General features: G+C 33.4%; 1 protein-coding gene across 1 annotated transcript; it reads left to right on the top strand.

The window, feature by feature from the left end:
* The first annotated feature begins 2,861 nt into the window (after positions 1-2,861).
* On the top strand, positions 2,862-21,663 carry LOC123691992 (synaptotagmin-5-like). The gene is made up of 8 exons (XM_045636592.1): positions 2,862-3,017; positions 7,720-7,863; positions 12,968-13,197; positions 18,859-19,091; positions 19,354-19,561; positions 19,816-20,042; positions 20,404-20,549; positions 20,910-21,663. The coding sequence occupies exons 1-8, from the start codon at positions 2,862-2,864 to the stop codon at positions 21,054-21,056; spliced, it is 1,491 nt and encodes a 496-aa protein (XP_045492548.1). The 3' UTR covers positions 21,057-21,663.
* Positions 21,664-22,617: the final 954 nt, after the last annotated feature.

Below are 22,617 nucleotides of genomic sequence, written 5' to 3'. Positions count from 1 at the left end.
TGCAGTGAACCGGAAAGTTCAAAATGTCGGGTGTAGACAGGATCTTCACCGCAGACACTGCGTGGGCGCTGACCGTACTACGAGTTACGATGTCTGCTTGCGTAGGCTTGTGTTTACGTTATCTCATATTTTTCATTATAAACGAGGCTAGTTGTTAATACGGATTCTTATTGATATGCCGCTATTTTACTCTGTTTTTCGGTATCGTACTTAGGCGATCGACTTTAATTTCAAATGTAGAGCCTGGTACTTTTGAAATTTTCGTCGAAATATTCGCCCATTATTATGGGATAATAAATCATAGATTATCTTCACAAGAATTGGATCAAATTCCTTGTTCAAAGAGTAGTTGTTTTGTATCTAGAACAATTTCATTACAACTATATAATATTTTCAAAAGATTTAAAGTATACTTTATATACGACAATAAACGGGCATAAGAATTAATGATTTATATTAATTAATTCAACCCGCTGGGCGCTAATCTTTTGATATTAATAAACATTCAAATTCGTAAACCTTTAATTTTCAAATTGAACAAACAATATCCCAACTGAAATGTTTTTATAACAAAATACTAAAACAACATATTTGGTTACAAATTAAAAATATCGATCATATTTCGGCGCTGATATTTCAATAACAACAATTCAATATGACGAATACGATATCTCCCGATTATAAAAGCTTTCATTTTTGATATCACCTTTAATTAAATATGTAGTAATCAGCCAACGTTTGTACAATACCAGAGTTTCATCAGACAGCTTATATTGCTCGTAAAAATTCATATCTCATTCATATTTAAATCAATGTGAACGAAAACGTTGACCTTTTGTTCAGTGGAGATATTATTGGAGTCGAGTCAACATTGTTTTATTTTCACAGGCCATGTCCCTTGTTCAGATCGGCTGAATTACCAGTTCTTGTTTATTTTCCCCTTGAAACCCTCCTAACTCTTCAAATTCAGCAATTCACCTGAAAACAGAAAAGATTAATGGAATGAAAACTGCTAACGAAGACAAGATAAGTTGAAAAAGACTTTAGACCGAAAAACAATGGATTACTTACATATATTTTTAACCGACTTCAAAAAAAGAGGAGGTTATCAATTCGGCCGGTATGTTTTTTTTTATGTATGTACACTGATTACTCCGAGGTTTCTGAACCGATTTACGTGATTCTTTTTTTGTTCGATGCGGGATGGTGTCGAATTGGTCTCATAAAAATTTTATTCGGATAGACCCAGTAGTTTTTATTTTATAAGCACTTTTGTCTGTATTTGTAAATGTTGCAAGTGCAAGTTTGAAGTCGGTTGTTTTTAACGCAGTTATCACTTGTTCAACATTTAACTAGCATTTTTGACTAAACTTATTTTATATTTTACGAATTTATAATGAATAATTTTTCATACATTGAATGAATGAATGAAAAATTATTCATTATAAATTCGTACATTGTAAAGATGTTTTAAGTAAAATTGAATGTAATTGAGTGCATTTTCTCCATATCCATCTAGAAACCTACACGAGAGTTCACTTAGCTTCGAAGGCTAAAGCGATATGGGTTATTGCAATAAAGTACCTAATTCAAATGTACTTTTAACGTCCATATAATATAATAATGTGTCACCTAAAGTAATATTATATTAACACATTATGAAAGCTTTGTGTTTTGTTAATAAATTGATCCGCAATTAAAAAATTTCTGGGATATTAAGAAACTAAAAGCTAACTAATTAGCATGATTATGGATAATTTAATTTGAATATCATTCGATTTATTCAACAATGCATTATTTTGTTAATATGTCTGCAAACTATAATTAATTCTCTAGCAACAAAAGATTTAGATCAAGATTCTTACAGAAATGATAAATGAGAATTTAATTACAGATTTTCCTTTTACATCAAGAACTAAGTTTGTAGTTCTTTAGCCCGCTTCGGGTTTTAAATGGCACCCTCATCAAAAATAAACTTCTTGCTTTTGTTTTTATATTGTTCTTTCTTCCTCCATGTACTAAATTTTGAGCACCACTGGAGCTTTCATTATTCTATAATCGTATTTAATAAAAGTTTGCAAATAAATTTAATTAACCATAATACCTACATTACAAAATATGATCACTTAAAAAAACTCGTCTCGCTAATTTTGGATGAAGCCTCTTAAATTGGCAAGCGTGGACCGGGCCTCAAATCTAATCAACGAACTTCAGTAATATGTAAAGAAGTTTCCAACTTTTGTACTCTCTCTTCATGAGGCCAATGACTCGCTCCAGTACGGTTTTATCTCCAAAAGCAATTTCAAGCTAAATATAATAATATCCCAATTCACTTTTCTCCAGTCTTCAATCTTATCGATAACGCGTGGGGTATTGTAATTCTGACGCTACACTGTTTTAATATAAAATAATATGTGACTTATAAAGAAAGATGTGATTCTTTCATATTCGGTAGGCTTTTTTTGGAATGGATCAATGTTATATCGACAAAACCGATTTTGAAAATTAACCAGTATGATAATGATATAAGGCAAACTTTAAAAAATAAAATGTGAGATTATCATTACCTACCCAAGAGCATTCGCAACGCAGATCTCATCCATCTTACCTATCTCCATTTAACATCTAAACATTTATTTGCTCTTATTCTTAACAACTACAAAAGTGGCTATCAATAAACTTCTATCCAGCTCCATAATACATAAATTATTCCACAGTATAACAGATCAATAACCAATCGACAACGAAAACCGACCTAAACAAAGAATAACCAATTATTTTCTGAGAATCTAGTATTTAGTGACAAATAGTGAAGTGATAGCAATAAAATGTGTTTTTAAGTTATATATTAAGACGTAAATATGAGTGGTTTGGGTCCTCCGAGCGTTTGGGCGGCGCAAAAGCGGCTCGAGTCGTGGGCCAGAGCGGCGAGAGAGCGGACCTCCAGCGCTAGTAGCGGGCAGAGTCATAATTCCACGGATAGCTTTGGAGACGACAAGTCCCATGGAAGCCCTAGTGTACGTATAAGATACTATGCAGACTTTGTTTTTTTTTTTAATGTATGGAAACAATTAACGATGAATTTAAAAGAGCATTTTCCCAACATAGGAAATACAGCACGATATTCATCAACGATATCATAAATATACCTATAATCTACATATTGATTGTGATCAGTAGATATTATTAGTACAAATTGCTTCTACGTCGTCCGTCGAGAATTATTTCATGTCTATTTCCTCTCTTTTATATATTTTCACGAACATTAGATAAAGTATAAAAGGTACGGTAAATGTAAATGTCAGCGGATGAGATGTATCGGTATTTCAATTTGCCTCGATACGACGCAGCGGAATGTTTTCTTTTATTTTCAATACTGGTGTTTTTCAGTTCGCAAACAAGTGTACATAACGTGAACAATGCAAATTGAATTGCCTTGTTTCCAATGAGATCAATGAGAGCCATCGGATATCCATTATTGCTGGTTTACAGTAGACACGACCAATGTCAGTGGGCTTCGAGAGCCTGTAGTTAGAAGTATTGATTCTACTAACATATTTTATGAGCGCTGTCTTGCGACGGCGAAGTTTATCGGATCCTATTTTAATGTGCCTCGAATCATTTAATTTTGTATTAGACTAGATGAATTCGCGAAAGCTTCGCCGGTAGGTAAATACGATGTTTTGTTGTGGAGCTTGATTCTTTCACAAACATAGTATTGTACTTTATTTGTGTAACAACGTGCCATTTGGTTATCTGTTAACATACAAATAGATATAAAAATAAAAGCAAAATATTCTACGTTCAAATAATTTCCATACAATGTTTATAAAAGCTTATAGGATTACAAGATCTAATAGTGTAAGCTTAGGAGCAGTAAGCCAGGGGAAATTTAATTTAATTTCAAATGGAAACCGCACGCCGTTAGTCCTCGTTTAATTTAATGAAAAATATTAAAGTGTACATTTCCAATACGAAATGAACATGAAATATTTTTAATAAAAGTACTACATGTATGAAATAGTTGGATAAGTTTTGCAAAAGCAAATAGCTGCCGTACATTTTATCCTGTCTTAATTTCCGCTTTACTTACTTGCAGGAAATAATGAAGTCAGATATTTTAAACCAGCGTGGGTAGTTGATAGATAATATCAAAGCACACGAGTAAAATTTAAAGATGAACTAATAAAGAGGTTTCAATGCATGATGCATTAAATGCTAAGATGTATTGATAATGCATAGTGCATAAACCCAATTATATTTACCACTAGCTGTTCCCTGCAGTTTCACCCGCATTGCTCCGCGTTTTGGTCTTAGTATGATAATATATAGATTATATAGCCTTCCTTGATAAATGGACTATCTAACACCGAAATAATTTTTCAAATCGGACCAGTAGTTCCTGAGATTAGCGCGTTCAAAGAAACATACTCTTCAGCTGTATAATATTAGTAAGTAAGTGAATAGATACAAAACTAAGTATGTATATAAAGTGTACATGTATCGCGTATATAAAAACGATACGATTACAATATGAACTCCTCAAACACAGGATGCAGGATATCTCCTGTATACGTGAGCTGGCTGTAATATTCATATATTTAAGTGAAGTGCATCTCATAATACGTAGAGCGCACTTATGACTAGGGCTTAGGTTGATCCAGCTACGGTTTGTTGAATATTGCAGTTCTGATAGCAGGTGGGCGTGGAAAGATTATCTGTATGTTACTAGATTATCACCCGCGGCTGTGCTTGTAAAGTACTAAAGTTATATTATGTATTAAAGTAATCTATAGCTGTTGCATGAACTTATATCACATAAAATTTCGGTAGATTCAATCAATCTATCAAAAATTCTCTATTGTGCACCACAGAGAGAAATTGTAAAATATAATATAATATATGGAAAGGCAAACGAAAAAAAAGTTTTTTAACTTAAATCTGACAATTTGATAATTAGTAGGTATTAAAATTTTAAACCCAAACTAAGTAAAAGGAAATAAATGTATTCGGCCGACATAAATGATCTTCATGTAGTTAACATTAAGAATATGATATTCTAACACATCAAGTAAATATTATAATAATATCTTATCCGACTTATTGAAAAAAATCTTAAAGCATTCATATTTCATTTATAATGTACATTGTACAATCAATAGTGACATCAAGATAATCAAAACATAGTAATCATGATAATAGAGACGTCGAAATATTTGTGTTTGATTTGATCGAAACATAATAACGTTAATAAGACATTTAATGTATTTTATATAATTTGATACAGACAAATTTGCATAATAGTCCTAGGTGAAGGTAGGTAGTACTTAGTACACCTCAAAACCGCTTTCAATACTAGTGTAGTGATATAAAATCTAGTTCTATATCAATAATAATAATCTATGTATACTGATGCGAATATTTATGTAAAGTGTGCGTATCTATCATCAATTTTATTTCACTAATACTCCCCGTGAAAACATTCCATATCAAACGTCTTAGTTCAAGGTAAAATTGTTTTCAAATGGCATTGTTATGTGCATTCTAGGTAAACCATGAATCATGTAAGTTTTGCAAGAACATTTCAGTAATTCAGACCTAAACATAAAGGCTAAGATTTACGGAGACGGTAGGAAACCGCACACTGTTACTCGTATAGGAGGTATCAACGTTGACAAGAGAGAATTTTAGTATAGTTGGTTCTTTAATATGCTGTTCCTCTTGCTATTTCGGTTATATTCCGGGCTGTCTGGCTGGCCGCAATGGTTGCGTTTATTAGTGCGCATCTTATCTGCACAGGAAAATATCCTTAATTTAAAGCCATTTTTTAACGCGTAATTTTTAATCCTTTGCCTTTAGATAGATCCATCAGACATACATTTTTTATTGCAAGACGTTTTTTTCGTTGTAAAATAGGTGCCAGACACAATTTTTATTTCAAAATAATTAAAATATCATCGAAATAAGTGAAATTCCATCAACATGAGTCCCCGTGAAGGATAGGTAATCACTGTGTTACTTATACTATGTATAATATTCATTTTACTATTTACAATTTTTTTGCAACAATCTACCATGGTGCCTCCTTTCCCCAACGAACCTCAAATAGGACGTTAAATGTAAACTTGATAAAAACCAAATACATATCATCAAATTCATATTAATATCCAAAAGTGTAATAAATATGAAAGCATCTATTAAAAATATTAGTTTACTAATTATTTAATATAAGTATTCAAAAAGGATAATATAATATAAGTAATAAAGTTATTAGTTACTTATCTTTTAAGCGGACTCATGTTGATGTAATTTCACTTATTTCGATAACATTTTAATTATTTTTAATAAAAAATTGCGTATGGCACCCATTTAACAAGGAATAAAACGTCTTGCAATAAAAAAATTATGTCTGATGGATTTATCTAAAGGCAAAAGATTAAAAATTACGCGTTAAAAATGACTTAAGTTAATTATATCTTCCTGTGCAGATAAGATGTGCACTAATAAACGCAACCACTACCGCCAGCCAGACAGCCCGGACTCTAACCGAAATAGCAAGAGAAACAGCATATCAAAAACCCAACTAAGTATACTAAAATGACTTTTTTTAAAACGTTGGTAGATCCCGTACCATACCTACAATCTTAACGTTGACGAAGCCTTGAGTGTGAGAGTAAACACAAAAGTTGTACCTATTTGTCTGAAAAGCACAAATGAGGAGGTTCTCTTATCGCTTTTATTACTATCCGTTCTTAAAGGAAGTTGGATACTTTTATTTCCTTCAACATCGTGTTTTCACTATTTTACATTCTCATCAAAAGGAAATGGCTTTGGCCCACTTCTTCTAATTGGTTAGGTTTTATGTTTGAAATAAAAGTCTTGGCTCAACTGAACCTTTTTCTAATGCTAGGTAAATGAGTAGACATGCTGACGACAAAGATCTATAAATGGTAATGGGGCTAATTTATAGACCGAAAAGAGGAATGGGTTTCTTTTCTTAACGCATAATTTAACCTCTAAAACAATTTATTAGTCGCTTGGCGTAAGTTTATCTTGTAAGCATGTTTTTTCCACGTACAAAATGGTTTAGACATCGGGTAGCAAACGATACGTTTTTGTTACGGAATTATCTAATCAGGTGGAAGACAAGTAAGTTTCCACTTTGTTGGACAAGTTGAGACGATAAACTCACTGAAGCGTAACAAAAAGTGCAACGATTGTGATTGAAGCGCTTGACTTCGCACTTTCTTCGGAACTATACTTCAAGAACTATATTTGCATAGCTGTTGACACTGTTTATTCTACGGTATCTTAAGATTTGTAAGCATTTACCACCATACTAGCTGAAGCCCGTGCTTTCACTCGTTAGGTATCTGGATAGAAAGTGGCCTATGTGCTTATCCAAACCGGATCAGTATTTTATTTTACAGTCTGATTTGATACAGAGATTATCTATCTTTGTATCAAATAGTATACTGATCCGATCAGCGGTTTCTGTACGAAAGAGTAACAAACATCCATATATTTTTCACAAACTTTCACATCTTACTAATATCATATACAATATTGTAAGGATTCGAAATTCATTAACCACTACGCTACAATAAAGACATACTTTACACACGTTTACTTCCAATACCATAGGATAAAGTATGTGCACGGCAACCACTTAATACTACTTCTATTAGTGTTCCCATATAACCTATTCCACTCTTACAGGAAATGCTGATACCCAAGGAGCACTGTCGGATCCAGCCCCTGAGTGAGACGCGCACGGCAACGTCGCTCCCGCACGCAAGACTCGCCCGCACCCCCTCGATCTCCTCACAGAGCAGCCTGGATAGCGGCACTTCGAGAGCTACTGTAAGTATCTATGAGTATTTATGAGTATCTTTGAGAACCTGTGTATTTACGGTTATCTAAGTGTATCTATAATCCATACTAATATTATAAATGCGAAAGTAACTCTGTCTGTCTGTCTGTTACTCAATCACGCCTTAACTACTGAACTAATTTGCATGAAATTTTGTATAGAGATATTTTGAAACCCGAGAAAGGACATAGGCTACTTTTTACACCGGGACATAGGATAGGTTTTATCCCGGAAATCCCACGGGAACGGGAACTATGCGGGTTTTTCTTTGACAGCGCGGGCAAAGCCGCGGGTGGAAAGCTAGTAATTTATGAGTATCTATGTGTACCTATGAGTATCTATAAGTATATGTGTGAGTATCTATTAGTATATTAAATTTGTGGAAATAACGTTGAAGTTGATACTAACTTAGTAACTAAGTCTTTTTAACTTTATGTTTTTATAAGAAATTTTCGTGGTTTTATTTAAGAATGATTAATTATCTGTGTTAATTCGAGTTCAATTGGACTTTCGAAGGATAGAAGAGGATGAAGAGATGCTTATTTTAATACGGTATGATTTTTTTAGACTTTCATGCAATTGAAGTCGTAGACATCTCTATCAACAGACTCTATATACCTTATTAAGATATTTATATTTTGCATGAAACCTTAAACTTGTGCATATTATCATTCTGTGAGAAATTTAGCTCATATAATAATGTATTTGCCTCTTACTTTCTGTATAAGCATACTCAAGAGTTATAGTATTGTTTGTTTCCCAAATATTAATAAATAAAATAAAAATAATAAAATACAAAAGTTTCGCAGTTCATTACAATAACAGAATAACTTTTATTGCGAACAAATACTTTGAGTTATGTAGACCTTTGAGCTTCCTAAAAAATAAGTTAGTATCACCATTATTAAGAGCAAGTTGGTATATATAAAATTATTTATTAGTAATTACAGTATTATAAAATTATTTATAAACAGAATTGACAACAATAAAATTAAACTGGAAGGAAGCTTTTAAATACCTACACTCTTACGATTTTTATGAAATTTTATTATATTTAGGGCTGATTTTTCAATCAAAAAACTTATTCGTCGAATAACGTATTAAACTACCATTTCAAAATGTATTCTTATTGCATGCAATTGACAGTTTACAAGTGACATTTTAATATTATCGTGTAATACTTTATTGGACGGGTAAGTTTTAACCAATGATTAAAAAATCGGCCCTTACACTTATTAACACTAACCAAATTACAAATACAAAAAAATGTATCTCAATGCAAACCTACTATCATTTAAAGTTAAAATATATACATAGAACAAAGAAAATAAAAAGCCATTTTCAACTGAAGATAAACGCAATATACACTCACTGAAATAGACTCTATACGGTACCGACGATGTGAAAAATATGTGCTACGAATTGGATATAAGTATTATAGAACAAAATAAAAGTATTCGATATACCTACCTACTTTTACAGTAGAAAAATATTACGTTATGAAATTAAAACATAAATTATTAGCATTGAAAATCAGTTAGTAGTTGATAATACTCAGTGTAATTATTCTGACTTTTAATTTGATAAGTTCAACTAACTGTAGGTATACATTTTAATAAGGATGTATATTCGCTGTTAAAATGTCACCTTTGGTGAACAATTAATAATTACTAACCGGTATTAATAATAATAAGCCGTAATAAAGAATGTTATAAAACAATAATACATGCTATTGATATTACGTATTTATAAACCATAACGATTGATTCTGAACTTACACCATTACGGATGTATGTTGAATTTCATATTTTGATTTTATGGCATTCAATGATTCAAATGCTTTATAACAGATAAATATAAATAAATAAATAAATATTATAGGACATTATTACACAAATCGACCTAGTCCCACAGTAAGCTCAATTAAGGCTTGTGTTGTGGGTACTAGGCGACGATAAATATAATATTTAATAAATACATATATAGATAATAACACCCAGACCCAAGAACAAATAATTGAGTTCATCACACAAATATTTGCCCTGACCGGGGATCGAACCCGGGACCGTCGGCTCAGTAGGTAGTTACTTTACCACTGCGCCAACCGCGTCGTCAGATGTATGTATGTTTTAATGAATGTGTGTTATAATGGCTTAACCGCTGCTAGCTACTACATAATTATTAATATTATTCCAGCCATTAAAATTGATAACGGACTAAAAGCATATTTCTTTCGGATACGTTAGATTTTTCTCGACTATTTTCATTATATTCTGTCCCTATATTCTTAGAGTTCATAGTCCTCATTAGCTCTAACATCATACTAATGATGCCTCCCAAACAATATTACCACGATATGAGATCTAATTATCCATCAAATGTTATACGAGTTAATTCGGCAGACGAATATGTTCTCCATGAAGCATTGGTATAGAGTATAGCTACGCAATATAGAGAGAATTTATAATAAGCTCAAATACAGGTCAACTTGTGCCAAGGACATTTCATAAAGGACTGTTAGATGGAATTTCGGATTTGACTCTAGAGAATTGGCTATGCGTTTTCATCGAGTGTTCTAATATTTATGGGGCGAGTGACGGCTTTTGTGTGTGTCAGATGTTCACTATTTAGTTTTGAGAAATTTAAAAAAAAGATGTTATATAAAAAGGAAGATTACCTGATTCAGTACAATAAATAAAGCCCGTTTAATACTGTCATTATAAAACGTATACGCGTGAAAATCCAAACACTTGAAAATCCTCCTTATTACCTAGTTTTCCTACAAAACTGACAAGACTGTAATCATCTATTTTAATACCTTGGGATATCCTTGTATTTAACTGCAACAAACTTCAAATTAAACTATGCATATTTCACCGGTAAGCTGTACTGTCGGACGCTGGCCGTTACTCCTTAATCCCTTGGCTATCTAAAGCTCTTATCAACTAACAACAACTTTACAATCTATAGCAAACTGCATCGCTTTGTTTCTCTGTCAACGATGCAATAGTAACTTTACCTTTAACTGTATAAATTATAAACGTCTATCCTAGGAATAATGCAATGTTATTAGAAGCGTATACAAAATCTTGTATCTTGCATCTTGCAATATTCCTAGAATATAAATAATTTTGAGAAAGTCGACAAACTGAAACTTTAAGGAAAATCCACAATTTTCATTAGTTTATAATTTTTTGATATTTTTGTTATTCTTCCGCTTTGACTATACAAATTAATGTAACGTCATAAAGACCCGTAATTTAATCACTACCAATCACAATACAATATATAGGTGTATATACCAGAAGCTTTAAACTAAATAACAATGTTCCAGTTTCCAATAATGTATTTACGTGGCAAACTGCAAACAATGATATGATACTGCAGTGGGCTCGCAGTGAGCAAATACAATTAATCATGACTTGCATATCTAAAACCGAGCAATCGACACGCGAGGTGCGACCAGTACGACCATCAGCTATCAATCAACCTCGTATGTTCCAAATATCCATTACTCATTTGTGCTTAATATCAGCGAATTGTTTGCTGCATTTTATTGCAAAATAGAACAGCACAAAAATCAGTTTTCACGTTTTAATTAAACTGCGGAACCACGTATGTCAGCAACGACCAATATCGTATCCATTTTGCCATTCAGCGATTTTAACATTCCTGTTGTTTTAAATGAAAATATATATTCGGACTAAAATATTATTTATTCTATAACCTGTTTCACGTTTCTCCAACAAACTAAAGTTTTAGCAGATGGTTTATGTGACTGTATAAATAACTGAAACTTCTGGGAACTGTCACTGAAATGTTCGTAGCTCGGTTTGCAGTAATGTTTAATATAACAGTTGCTACTTGCAATTTAATGTTGAGAATATTTGCACCAGCGCAGCTCTTTGCACCTTAATACATATAGTATTAAGAAAATATTATTTAAATGTCCTTGTGGAAATAAAAGAACGTACAGCGTATTTCAAAGGCAATTTATTAATGACCTAGGTATCTCTGTAGGTAGTGTAGAGTAGGTAAATCGTTTTTTTAAGTCCATTTTAAATCATTGTTGTTTATTTTTCACGATATTTTACTTAACGTAAACTGCTGAACGATAACATAAAGGTCAAAATTATAGCACAATACAAATAATCGTATTATAAAACCAATAAGAAGAATAAGCTTAATATTATATCTCTCACCTATACCACCCACTCAAACATTATATTTGAGTGCAGGATATTTCCAAGTTCAATATTCCTTCAGCTCGTATTCCACTGTTCGCAGTGGAGCGAGCAAATGTCTCATGTCACCAACACGAGCGGTACTCTATGTATGGAATCATGGAATGCACACCTATAATCGAATGCTCCTTCGATTCGCTTCAGCTCGCTCACAAAGGTTATATCGAACCAAATGTTTGAACTTATGTTTATAGCAATTTCAGTAGCTTTGCATTTTCTTGTATTTGTTATGTAAGATCTAGGAAATTCTCTGCTTCATGTAATGTAGGTAACTTTTAACAACACATATGAATTGATATGTCTATTGTCTACATATGAGAATCAAAACTTCATCGTCTAAATGACTTCGTAAGTATATTGCAATATTTAATTCTGCATCATCATCGCAAAGTTATTGGCTCTATAATATATATTTTAAGGCAGTAGGTATCAGAAATTCTCTTCTTTGTTCTCTCGTAAAAATATTTCCAGATAATATTGATGTATTAAAAATAAAGTACGAGATGAAACCTTGACCCTAACTTAAAAATTAAAAGGGTCAAATTTCAAGATATTGCTTCTTCAATCCATCTGAATCAATCAAAGGTACGATAAAGGTTGTTTACTTCAGGCAATGGCTTTTTAAGACTGTAACTTCCTTTCTTCTCTTTTCTATAAAAGTAACGTGACATCTTAAAGCAGGACTAATTCCAGTATAGGAAAGTGACGGTGCTGGACGACTCCTATAGCCACTCCTGTTGTAACTGAAATAAGTACTGCTATAAGACGTCTCGATAACGGTGTCAAAATTTATGTGAATCACATAGTTTTTTTTTCACTAAATTGAGCATTTTCTTTATTATAATTGCAGAGTCACCGCGGTTCCTCGCCAGCGATACGCACATTCGCACCAGACGGTCGCACGCTAGAAGCGGGTATTAGCGTGCCCCGCTCCCCCTCCCCGCTGCGAGCCGCGTCGCTGGACGTCCGCGCAGCGCCGCTGGCCCACGGGTCGCTAGCGTCGTTGGCTGATACACCAGCGCCGTCAAGCCCTAGGCACGCGCCACCGAGATGCTTGTCACCATTGCTTATGCCACCGAGGTATGTGAGAAATAAGAGAGCACGCTTTAAGCCGGTATCAGAGGGCCACGCTGTGCGTGGGGTCGCTAGACGTGCGCGTGGCGTCGCTGGCCCACGGGTCACTGGAGTGTCGCTGGCCGACGAGCCAGCGCCGTCAAGATGCTGGTCGCAGCTGATTATGCCGCCGTGGTGTGTGAAATTAGATTTTTTTTATGAGATTATTAATAAAAAAGCCTAGATGTAAGTAAAGATATAGTAGTAGCTTTCTAACGATAACATTATTTTTGTAATTGAACTACTAGTTCCTCGTTACTTAAAACAAAAAACGAAAATATATTTTTACTTTATGAGATTACTAATAGTAGGTATGGAATCTTACCTACGTTATTTTTTATGTACTTGTTTTTATCAAAGACGTAGGTATACGTGGCCTTTCTTAAAGTGTTCGAAAATCAAAGTTTCGATAAAGATCTGTACTAGACGTATTTTCACATATTATACATGAAAAGAAACCTTCGTTATAAATTTTGCAATCTGCATGTCTTGAAAACCCACGATAATACAAGATTAATTAGTGTTTTAATACAGTTGCTGTCACTCAAAGCAAAAGGCCGCGCCGTTACAGAGAAAATGCACGGAATAAATTAAAAGAATAACGAGGAACAAGGATCGGACTTTCAGCTATTTTGTACATGGACGATATCATCGAATTGGGTCACTTATTTACTGAATGGACAATTAAATTACAGTTAACCTTTACGACCGTTTCGAAGCTTCTACTACCTACCTACCCACGTATGTCTCTAAATCGGTCGTGTTATACCGATAATATTATAGTTATTTTAATGTGACATTTATTAAGTTTTAGTAATAAAATATGTGTATTACGTAGTATATATAATATTGTTTAAATAGTTTACGTACTATATCGATATAATGTAAATTTAATATTAAAAAGATGATACATGTTCACATATTTATTTGTGACGTTTATCACACTTCGACATAGAATTTCCTGTAAGGGTATAAAAGGCTTTATGTAGCCACCAGCAAGGCGTTTAGTTGTTTACCCGAAAATACGGGATCGATATGAAATACCACATAAACATAACTTTTGCTATCGGTTATACGTAACTTACGAAAAACAGACTTTCAATATCCTTCATATTGTGTTTTATGGGAATTTATCTGTAGACTAAGATAACATTTATCATTACCTAGATTCAGTTATATAAAGGATCTTTTTAGTGATATTCTATTCATTGTTCAATGTTCATATTAAAATGCAATGTAACTTTTATATGTTTAGCTTTGTAGCGAAGCAAGAATATTATTACGTGGAAAATAATAGTGCTTCATTTTTCAGTTCTTTGTTAATAAATTATGAAATTAATGTTAGTTAAAGCTAAAGAGCTTTTTCCTGGTATATGTTATTTTAATATTCTTGCAGGGCAAGTAATTAAAAAACTTATATTGCATAATAAAATGAACAATGAATTCTACCTACGAGCATGTAGCGTACGTAGTACGTAGCACCTTGTAGATGAATAGCTGCGTAGCGTTATGTAGCAAGCAATCTCGTGATACACAATTTTAGCTAGGTATCAGCTAAATTTCATTTTCAATCAGCTAGAACATAATGTCACAATATAACAGGATGACTATTTGAATTATTTACTACTTTACCAGTCAAACTAAATATGAACTGTTAAAATTATTAATAAATAAGTACCATGACTTTACATAGGTAAACGTAGAAGCATCCAAACTAGGTGGCCCAATTTATCCGATTTTCAATCGGGTTCCACAAATAGCCGTCCCTTCCTGCAATTTAAAAACGGAGACGTCAATTTTGAATTTGGTATATTTTAACAAAGGTCCTACGGAATCAATCTGGTGCGGGCGTGCCGCGCGCCGGGCTCCACAAATTGAAGCAAACTCAATTTGCCTCCCCTCCCACCACCGGTGACACCTCTTTCCGACACTACAAACTCGACACTTTTCCGATGTACACAATCGATATAGTCATTTAATCCGATAATTGCTTTCGCTTTACCACTTTGATAAGTATTTCAATTTGTTTTTCACTTTTATGCGAGCGCCTCTGTTTTTAATCAAATTCTGTCGATCTACATAAGTATTTGCGGCGGTTTGATTATTTAGATTAAATAACGAATACTAAATGTACAAGTATTCTATCGTTGATAATTTCTATCTCGAGAGTCGAGATAATTAGTCTATGATTATTACGTTCAATTTCCGACTGAATCAAGAACTAAATTGTTTGTGTCCTAAATCTAATAATTTCTATATAATATGATTGGTATGAAAAACTATGACGTATTAAGTAGTTATTTTCTGGTCTTCAGTTTATGCCTAAACAAATCTTTCAACTCATTACGGGTTTATCTTTGGAAACGCCCAAGCCATCCAACAAAAACTAATTAGATAGACCGGATATTGCAGGATAATAATTATCTTCCTCTCATTATGGAGAAAATGAGTAGCTTATACTTTGATCACTTGATTTCGCTGCAAATTATATGCCCCCTGGGCCTACTGTCAACAGTTTACATGATATTTGAATAATTTAATAGGTCTGAAGGACATTGGTAGGCACTATACGTTATGAAAAATGAACTCAACTTGGTCTGACTAGCTTAAATATTAAACAGCCTTAACACCCGTCTGCGCTTTCAGAGGCTATCAAAACTTTTCGTGTTATAACACATATCTATAGATAGAACATTATAACTATTTAAATATTAAAAGCAACGTGAATTATTTTCGAGTATACTGAATGTTTTTTTTTTTTTTCAAACATATTATTTTAAATTACTATCTCATTATATTTTGATCAATATGCAGGGAATGTGCTTTATAGTTAAGATAGTAATATGATTAGTATATGAAGCTCGTTTAAGTCTTAATATTAACGGATCTTTGCGATAGTTCATGGGTTCACTGAAAGGTCAAATATGTAATAATCCAACATCGATATGAATCATTACGTGCGATGTATAGGTTGTAACAGATAGGTACCTACGTATCGTGTCCCATATTATTTTATTGCCTACTCAATTTCAATTCACGATCCATTATTATGGTTTCTTCTTTAAAGATGTAATTTTTATTTTTAGTGATACATACTTTAAAATATTATATAAATAGAGCGTGGTGTAATTGTAATTGTAATTCATAAACAATGTCGGTTAACTAAACACACTTCAAAAGCTTTAGGCACTCGGTTTGTAAATATAAATAAAAAAAATAAAAATTGTTTATTTCTTTTAAACAAGTTTTCATCTCGGGTTGGAGGTAAGTGCCTTCATTTAAGTGACAAATTTCACTTGTGTTAGAAGGCGCTTCTCTTCCATAACAATTACTAGGCATTAACAAATTAAAAGAAAGCTTAAAAAATAAGGTAATACATAAAAATAAAAATACTCTAAAAATTGGTAGAATGGATGTGTGTGTGTGTGTGTGTGAGTGTGTGTGTGAGTGCGTGTGTGAGTGTGTGTGGGTGTATGTGTGTTCGCATGTTATTGTTTGTGTAATGTACGTAAGAAATTAAGAAATGTGATTTTTTTTTTTTTTTATTTAACATCTTCATTTTACTCCCTACTATTTACATGTTTTTAAAATGTCTTCTGCTTCTGTATAACTAATTTCTTTAAGCCATTTTAAGGTATGTTTTTTACATTCGTTATATCGATTTCCATATATATTTAAAATTTTATTTACATTTTTGTATAAAATTTCTGACTGTCTATTGTACTGACGCTTACTAAATGATGTGTTCGTTTTATGAAATAGTGGAATAATGTCTCTTCTTCTACGATTCGTTATGTTAGGGTCATATGTAGTAGCCTTATGTTTTTTTAGGATAGTTGCAAGAATATATAATTTGCGTACAGATAGTAGGCCCGTTGTGGAGTAAAGGAGTTCAGTAGAATATTTGTATGGTTTAAAATGCATAACCTTTATTAAAGCACGTTGTGCACGTTCTACTTCCAAAAGTTTTGTTTTTGTGGCTCCGCCCCAGACCGGTATACAATAGGTTAAAATTGATTGCGCTAGTGTCACATATATTTTGTTTAGCAAATCCTTATCAGCAACATGGCGAAGTGTTTTAAAAGTCCATGTTATCTTCCTAATTCTGGATGTTATTAAATCTATTTGCGGATGCCAGGACAATCTTTCGTCAATTTGTATTCCCAGATATTTCGCTGAGGTGACTCTATTTATGTAAGGACAATGGCATGTAGTAAGATTACATTGGTTGTGGATTTGAATACTAAAGTTGTTAGAAGGTTGAGTTTTTTTAGTTATTGAAAAGCAAATGTAGTTTGATTTGGTTGCGTTTAATGTGAGAAGATTAGATTGTAACCACGTAGCAATTTTTGATAGACCTACTTCAGCTTTCTGTCGAACGGCATCCCATGATTTCTCCGAAAATACTACTGCGGTGTCATCAGCGTATGAGTAAATTTTTGCATCATCTAATTTTAGTTTACAGAGGCTGTTTATGTATACTAAAAAGAGAGTAGGGCCCAAAACACTTCCCTGGGGAACTCCAGTTGTTATATCTGTGTCATCGCTGTAGTATTGTCCAATTTTAGTCTTTTGTGAACGATTTTGTAGGTAGTCTTTAAATAATTTTAGTGGAGTTCCTCTAATACCTATCTTTTCTAATTTATTTATAAGTAAATGAACCGAAACTGTGTCAAATGCCTTCTTAAGATCAAGGAAGACAGTAAGGCATTTGTCTTTTACGTCTAATTTGTCAACTATGTGTGTGCTTAAGGCAGTAATGGCATCCTCTGTGCATCTTCCAGATCTGAAACCGTATTGGTTGTTTGCTAGTATGTTGAATTTATTAAGATAGTTAAGTAATCTGATGTTTAATAGTTTTTCTAGGACCTTTGAAATACAGGATAAGACAGAAATCGGTCTGTAGTTATTGAGATCACTTTTGCTGCCGCTCTTATATATTGGTGTAATGATCGATCGTTTTAGAGGATTAGGGAAAACGCCTTGCTGAAAGCTTATAGATAGGTTTGTAATACGCAAACGCCTTTTTCTGGTAAGATAATTAGATATATACAAAGTGCAGGTAAGTACTTACCTTCTTAGTACCCTTATATGAAAATACGTTTGATAATAATTATTACAAAACGTATTAAGTACGTTTACTTACTTTTGTATAAAACTGAATAAAGATCTAAACTATCATGTTAAAGTTTCCTAAAGCAGACTCTAGAATCTAGATAGTTAGGGAAACTATAAAGGAGATCAGCTCCATAATAATAATAGTTGCCATAGTTTTCATGTCTATTCGATAGTTAAGGATATCGTAGAACCCTTCTTCGTGCGATCCCATTTATAGGTTACCTACCTTTACCTTAAACTTAAAATTACTTCCATCAGAAATTAACTATATATTATTTATAATAAGTAACATTGTTACTAGATAGGCATAGATGGGTGTTCTTATCTTCAACTGGTTCAATTATAATTATTTTAAATCATAATAGGTACCTAATCTTGACAATTAGTAGGGCCAAATGCAATGCAACGAAATTCATTAAGAACTTAAACTGTTTCAACTCAGAAATGTATGTTAATTTAGGTATCTTTATTGATTTTACAGTGACATAAGATACAATTGCTTTTTTCCAGAAGAATAGACCGGAGCAACTCGCTCGTGGAAAGCAGTAGCGGAGTGGGGCCCCTGAGCCCTGGCGGTGGAGCAACGATCAGTTCCCTGGGAGCGCTCCAACCAGACCTGTACACGAAAAGGGAGGCCCCGCTAGTTATAGAGCTGGAGGGCCCTGGACCCTCGCTGGGCAGGATCCATTTACGACTGAAGTACGACTTCGATCGGTCTGATCTGGAAGTCCATCTAATTGAAGGTAAATATTTGTTATACGCAGTACATAATATGTAGTTATTTTTATTCGTAGCTTTTTATGAGGTAGTTAGATTTTTATAAGAAATTATCATGTTGGTTTATATACGTCACCATTTATTTTTGTAAAAAATCAATCTTATTATATACAGATGTACTTTAAAAAGTAAACAATTAAACTTTTATCGTTCATACATATTAATTCCAACAAAAGAAAAAATATAAAATCATAACGTAGGTATATTAACATAATATAACCCCTCCAGCGCACGACCTAGCGGGCTACGAGGCGGGCGGATTCAACGACCCGTACGTGCGCGTGAGCCTGGCGCCCGAAGTGGACACGCGCGTGCGCCAGACGCGCGTGCACAGGAACGAGGCGAACCCGTTCTTTGACCAGCACTTCAAGTTCCCCGTGTCACATGACGATCTGTGCGACAAGACACTGCTGTTGCAAGTGTTTGATTATGATAGGTAAGAAAATAAAACGACCTTGCGAGGCTGGCGGGTTCAACGGTTTTTGTTTTGTCGTTTACAACAGATACAGTGTCAGCATTGCGATAATTAAATTTCAGACTAGTTAAGTAATCAATTATAATAGATACCTACTATTAGCAATTATAGAAGAAAGAGTAGAAGTACCAAAGATTAAAAATAAAAAGGGCATTTACCAATAAACAGAATGTAAATTTCCATGAAAAACTACTATTATATTTTACTATCCACAGGTTCTCCCGAAACGAAGTGATGGGATCTGCAAAAATCCCACTCTCAAAGGTGGAAGTAGCGGGTGGTGCAGAAGTATGGGCCGAACTGTCTCGCGAAAGACGTCCACCAGAAGAGCTACAGGAACTACTCCTGAGTCTATCGTACTTGCCTTCCGCTGAACGACTTACAGTGGTCGTTCTGAAGGCTCGCAACCTTCTGCCACCGCAAGAAGGCAAAGATGCTCTGGGTAAGTTTGGAATATTTGAGATTTAAAAACTGCTGCGTGTATAAAGTGCGCAGTTAAAATAAGACTCAACACAATTATCTTTATTCACTTTGTCTTTTTGAAAAATCTCTAAATGTACATATTGATCTATAATTTAAACAATAAAAAGACAATAACAAGTTAAAACAAAGTTGTTACTCCTGACTTATAAAGGTAATAAAACTGGAAGCTTACTACCTCATTATGTTTTAACAGATAGGTACGCAGATTACTGAATAGAAGGCTGAATTTTCAGACAGAGTATAAAATACCTACTGCATTAGAAAAACATGATTCATACAAATCAAATCCGTCAATTCAAATATTAACAAATATGTTGCAGATGTGTACGTGAAGGTGTATTTATTGGTGAATGGCAAACGTGTAAAAAAGAAGAAAACGAACAGAAAGGAGATAAACAACCCCGTTTGGAACGAGGCACTTTCTTTCAGTCTCTCTTCTTCCAACCTTCAAGAAGCTTCGGTGGAGGTGCGTATAACATTTAACTTATTTAACTATTACTAACTTTCTATTTTTAAATAATCCAATATTTTTTGTTTACGATTTTGAAATCAATATTAAAATCAGAGAGCTCAAGGTTCGATCTAACCTACAAATTATGCATAAGTAGGTAGACATTACCTACTCGATAGATACAGTTATTTTTTTTACCATTTCTCAACTCTTACACAAAATCTTTCCAGAAGTGTTGTGATTATAAATGCCAATTGCCAACCTATATCACAGATTAGATACTAGCCTATACTACCCTTCGTCGTAATACCTACCTACTCTTATTTTATCACATTTTTTTCGTGATGTAATAATTTTGTATCAATCAACTTCCAGATCTGCGTAGTAACAGGGGGTAGCAACAACTTAGTGGTGGGTTGGTGTTGCGTGGGCGCGGCTGAACCTGCGGCAGAAGGCCGGCACTGGGCACAGATGGCCCAGGAAACCCGCAAGGCTGTGGCCATGTGGCATACGCTGAGATAGACGCGATGGGTTCACATTTTTAGATGCAGCTCCGAGTTCGGGTGTAGCAAATTCTTGCCTTGTGTTATCTACCTATTAAATGTGTACTTTTTGTGACTTAGAAAATGGTTTATCTGCTTAATTACCTTTCTTTACCCTCATTATTATGTGTATATGTCATATGTACCTTAATATACGTACCAGAAATGGTACTTAAATTAAGGCGTGTCACGTGTATACTCAGCAATGAATTAAGTTTTCAGTTCATGTTTTTATTGGTAAATTAATATGAAAAGACAATAGCAGAAAAACATTTACCTAACGTGCGGTTTATAAACCATCCCAGTTAATAGCGAATAAGGTGGTGTGTCATTAATGGTGCAAGGATGCGCCAATGTAAATTGTAATCAGTTAGTTTTATGTATTGTTAAAATTTCGAAGTAGGTAATATGTCTGCATTTATAACTCACATATACGTATGGTTAATGAATTTTCCTAAAAGGTAATAAATACGCTAAGACAAGAATTAATACGCACTCAGCTCGATAGTTGTATCTAAAAATGTCTGCAAGTCATTCGCAATAAATTGTCGTAGATTCTCTAGTAGTAGCCAGAAGTTAACTTCGGATTATGACGCTTGAACACATTAAAATATTGTAAAAAAACTGCAGCCTATTAAAATAGTTTTACAGTGATGGTGTTCACTACGAGAGTAAGTAAAAGTAACTGCAACTCTTGGTAACTTACTCTTCATAACATTGTGAACTGAAATCTGAAAGTTTCAATTTCTGTGTAAAACTTGAATAATTCGAAGTCAACTTTTGGCTATAGCCGTAAAGATGTGCGCATTGGAACTGCTGAAAACATTTATCGTGTTTCTGAACAACTATTTTCCTATTATTGATGTGCTTGAAAATTAATATTATGTATCTACTTAGCCTAATTTTCATCAAAAATATAAGAAATGTTTTGTTTTCGGAAAGAAACACCATAAACGCTTTCAATAGCTCTATTGCGCCACTATAAATGTATTATAATATGTATAGTAATGTGACCTCATCTGTATAATTTATGTTTTCAATTGTTCATTAACAAAATCAATCAAAAAAGAATATGGTAGTGTAAGTAGTAAGTTAACACGGCAAAAATTTCCTCATTTATTTTCAGTCATTCTGCTTACAAGATTTAATACTACCTAGTTAATTGTTATTTGTTAAACTATCTAAGGTTATATTTTGGGTAAGCCGTATGAGGTCATTATTACGACTTACATAATTTATTAAGGGCGATTGTATTGTCCAGTAGTTAACGTGTTTAAAGATTAAAGCCATAGTATCTTCCTATATACCAGTGTGTATCCACTATCCTCGACTGTGGGCTATTTATCTTAAATGTATTGTTATTGATAACTGATAAATGTGTAAAACTATCCCGTATTGGATTGTAAACGGGATTTAATAAATTATATTATGTACCTTTATAAAGTGTTATTTGAGCTTTTGAAACACCAAATAAATCTTATGAATTTATAGAGTTTTATATGAGAGTATTAGCGAATCGAATAATGTTTAATAATAAAATA

Source organism: Colias croceus, chromosome 5 (assembly GCF_905220415.1).
Source record: "Colias croceus chromosome 5, ilColCroc2.1".
Taxonomy (NCBI): domain Eukaryota; kingdom Metazoa; phylum Arthropoda; class Insecta; order Lepidoptera; family Pieridae; genus Colias; species Colias croceus.
This window is presented reverse-complemented; position numbering and strand designations above follow the sequence as displayed.

Bases quoted from the DNA above. Each gene is read 5' to 3' on its own strand.
- LOC123691992 (XM_045636592.1), top strand. From the start codon at position 2,862: ATGAGTGGTTTGGGTCCTCCGAGCGTTTGGGCGGCGCAAAAGCGGCTC. The intron at 19,562-19,815 runs GTAAGAAAATAA...TACTATCCACAG, and splicing joins CAAGTGTTTGATTATGATAG to GTTCTCCCGAAACGAAGTGA. The intron at 20,043-20,403 runs GTAAGTTTGGAA...AATATGTTGCAG, and splicing joins AGAAGGCAAAGATGCTCTGG to ATGTGTACGTGAAGGTGTAT.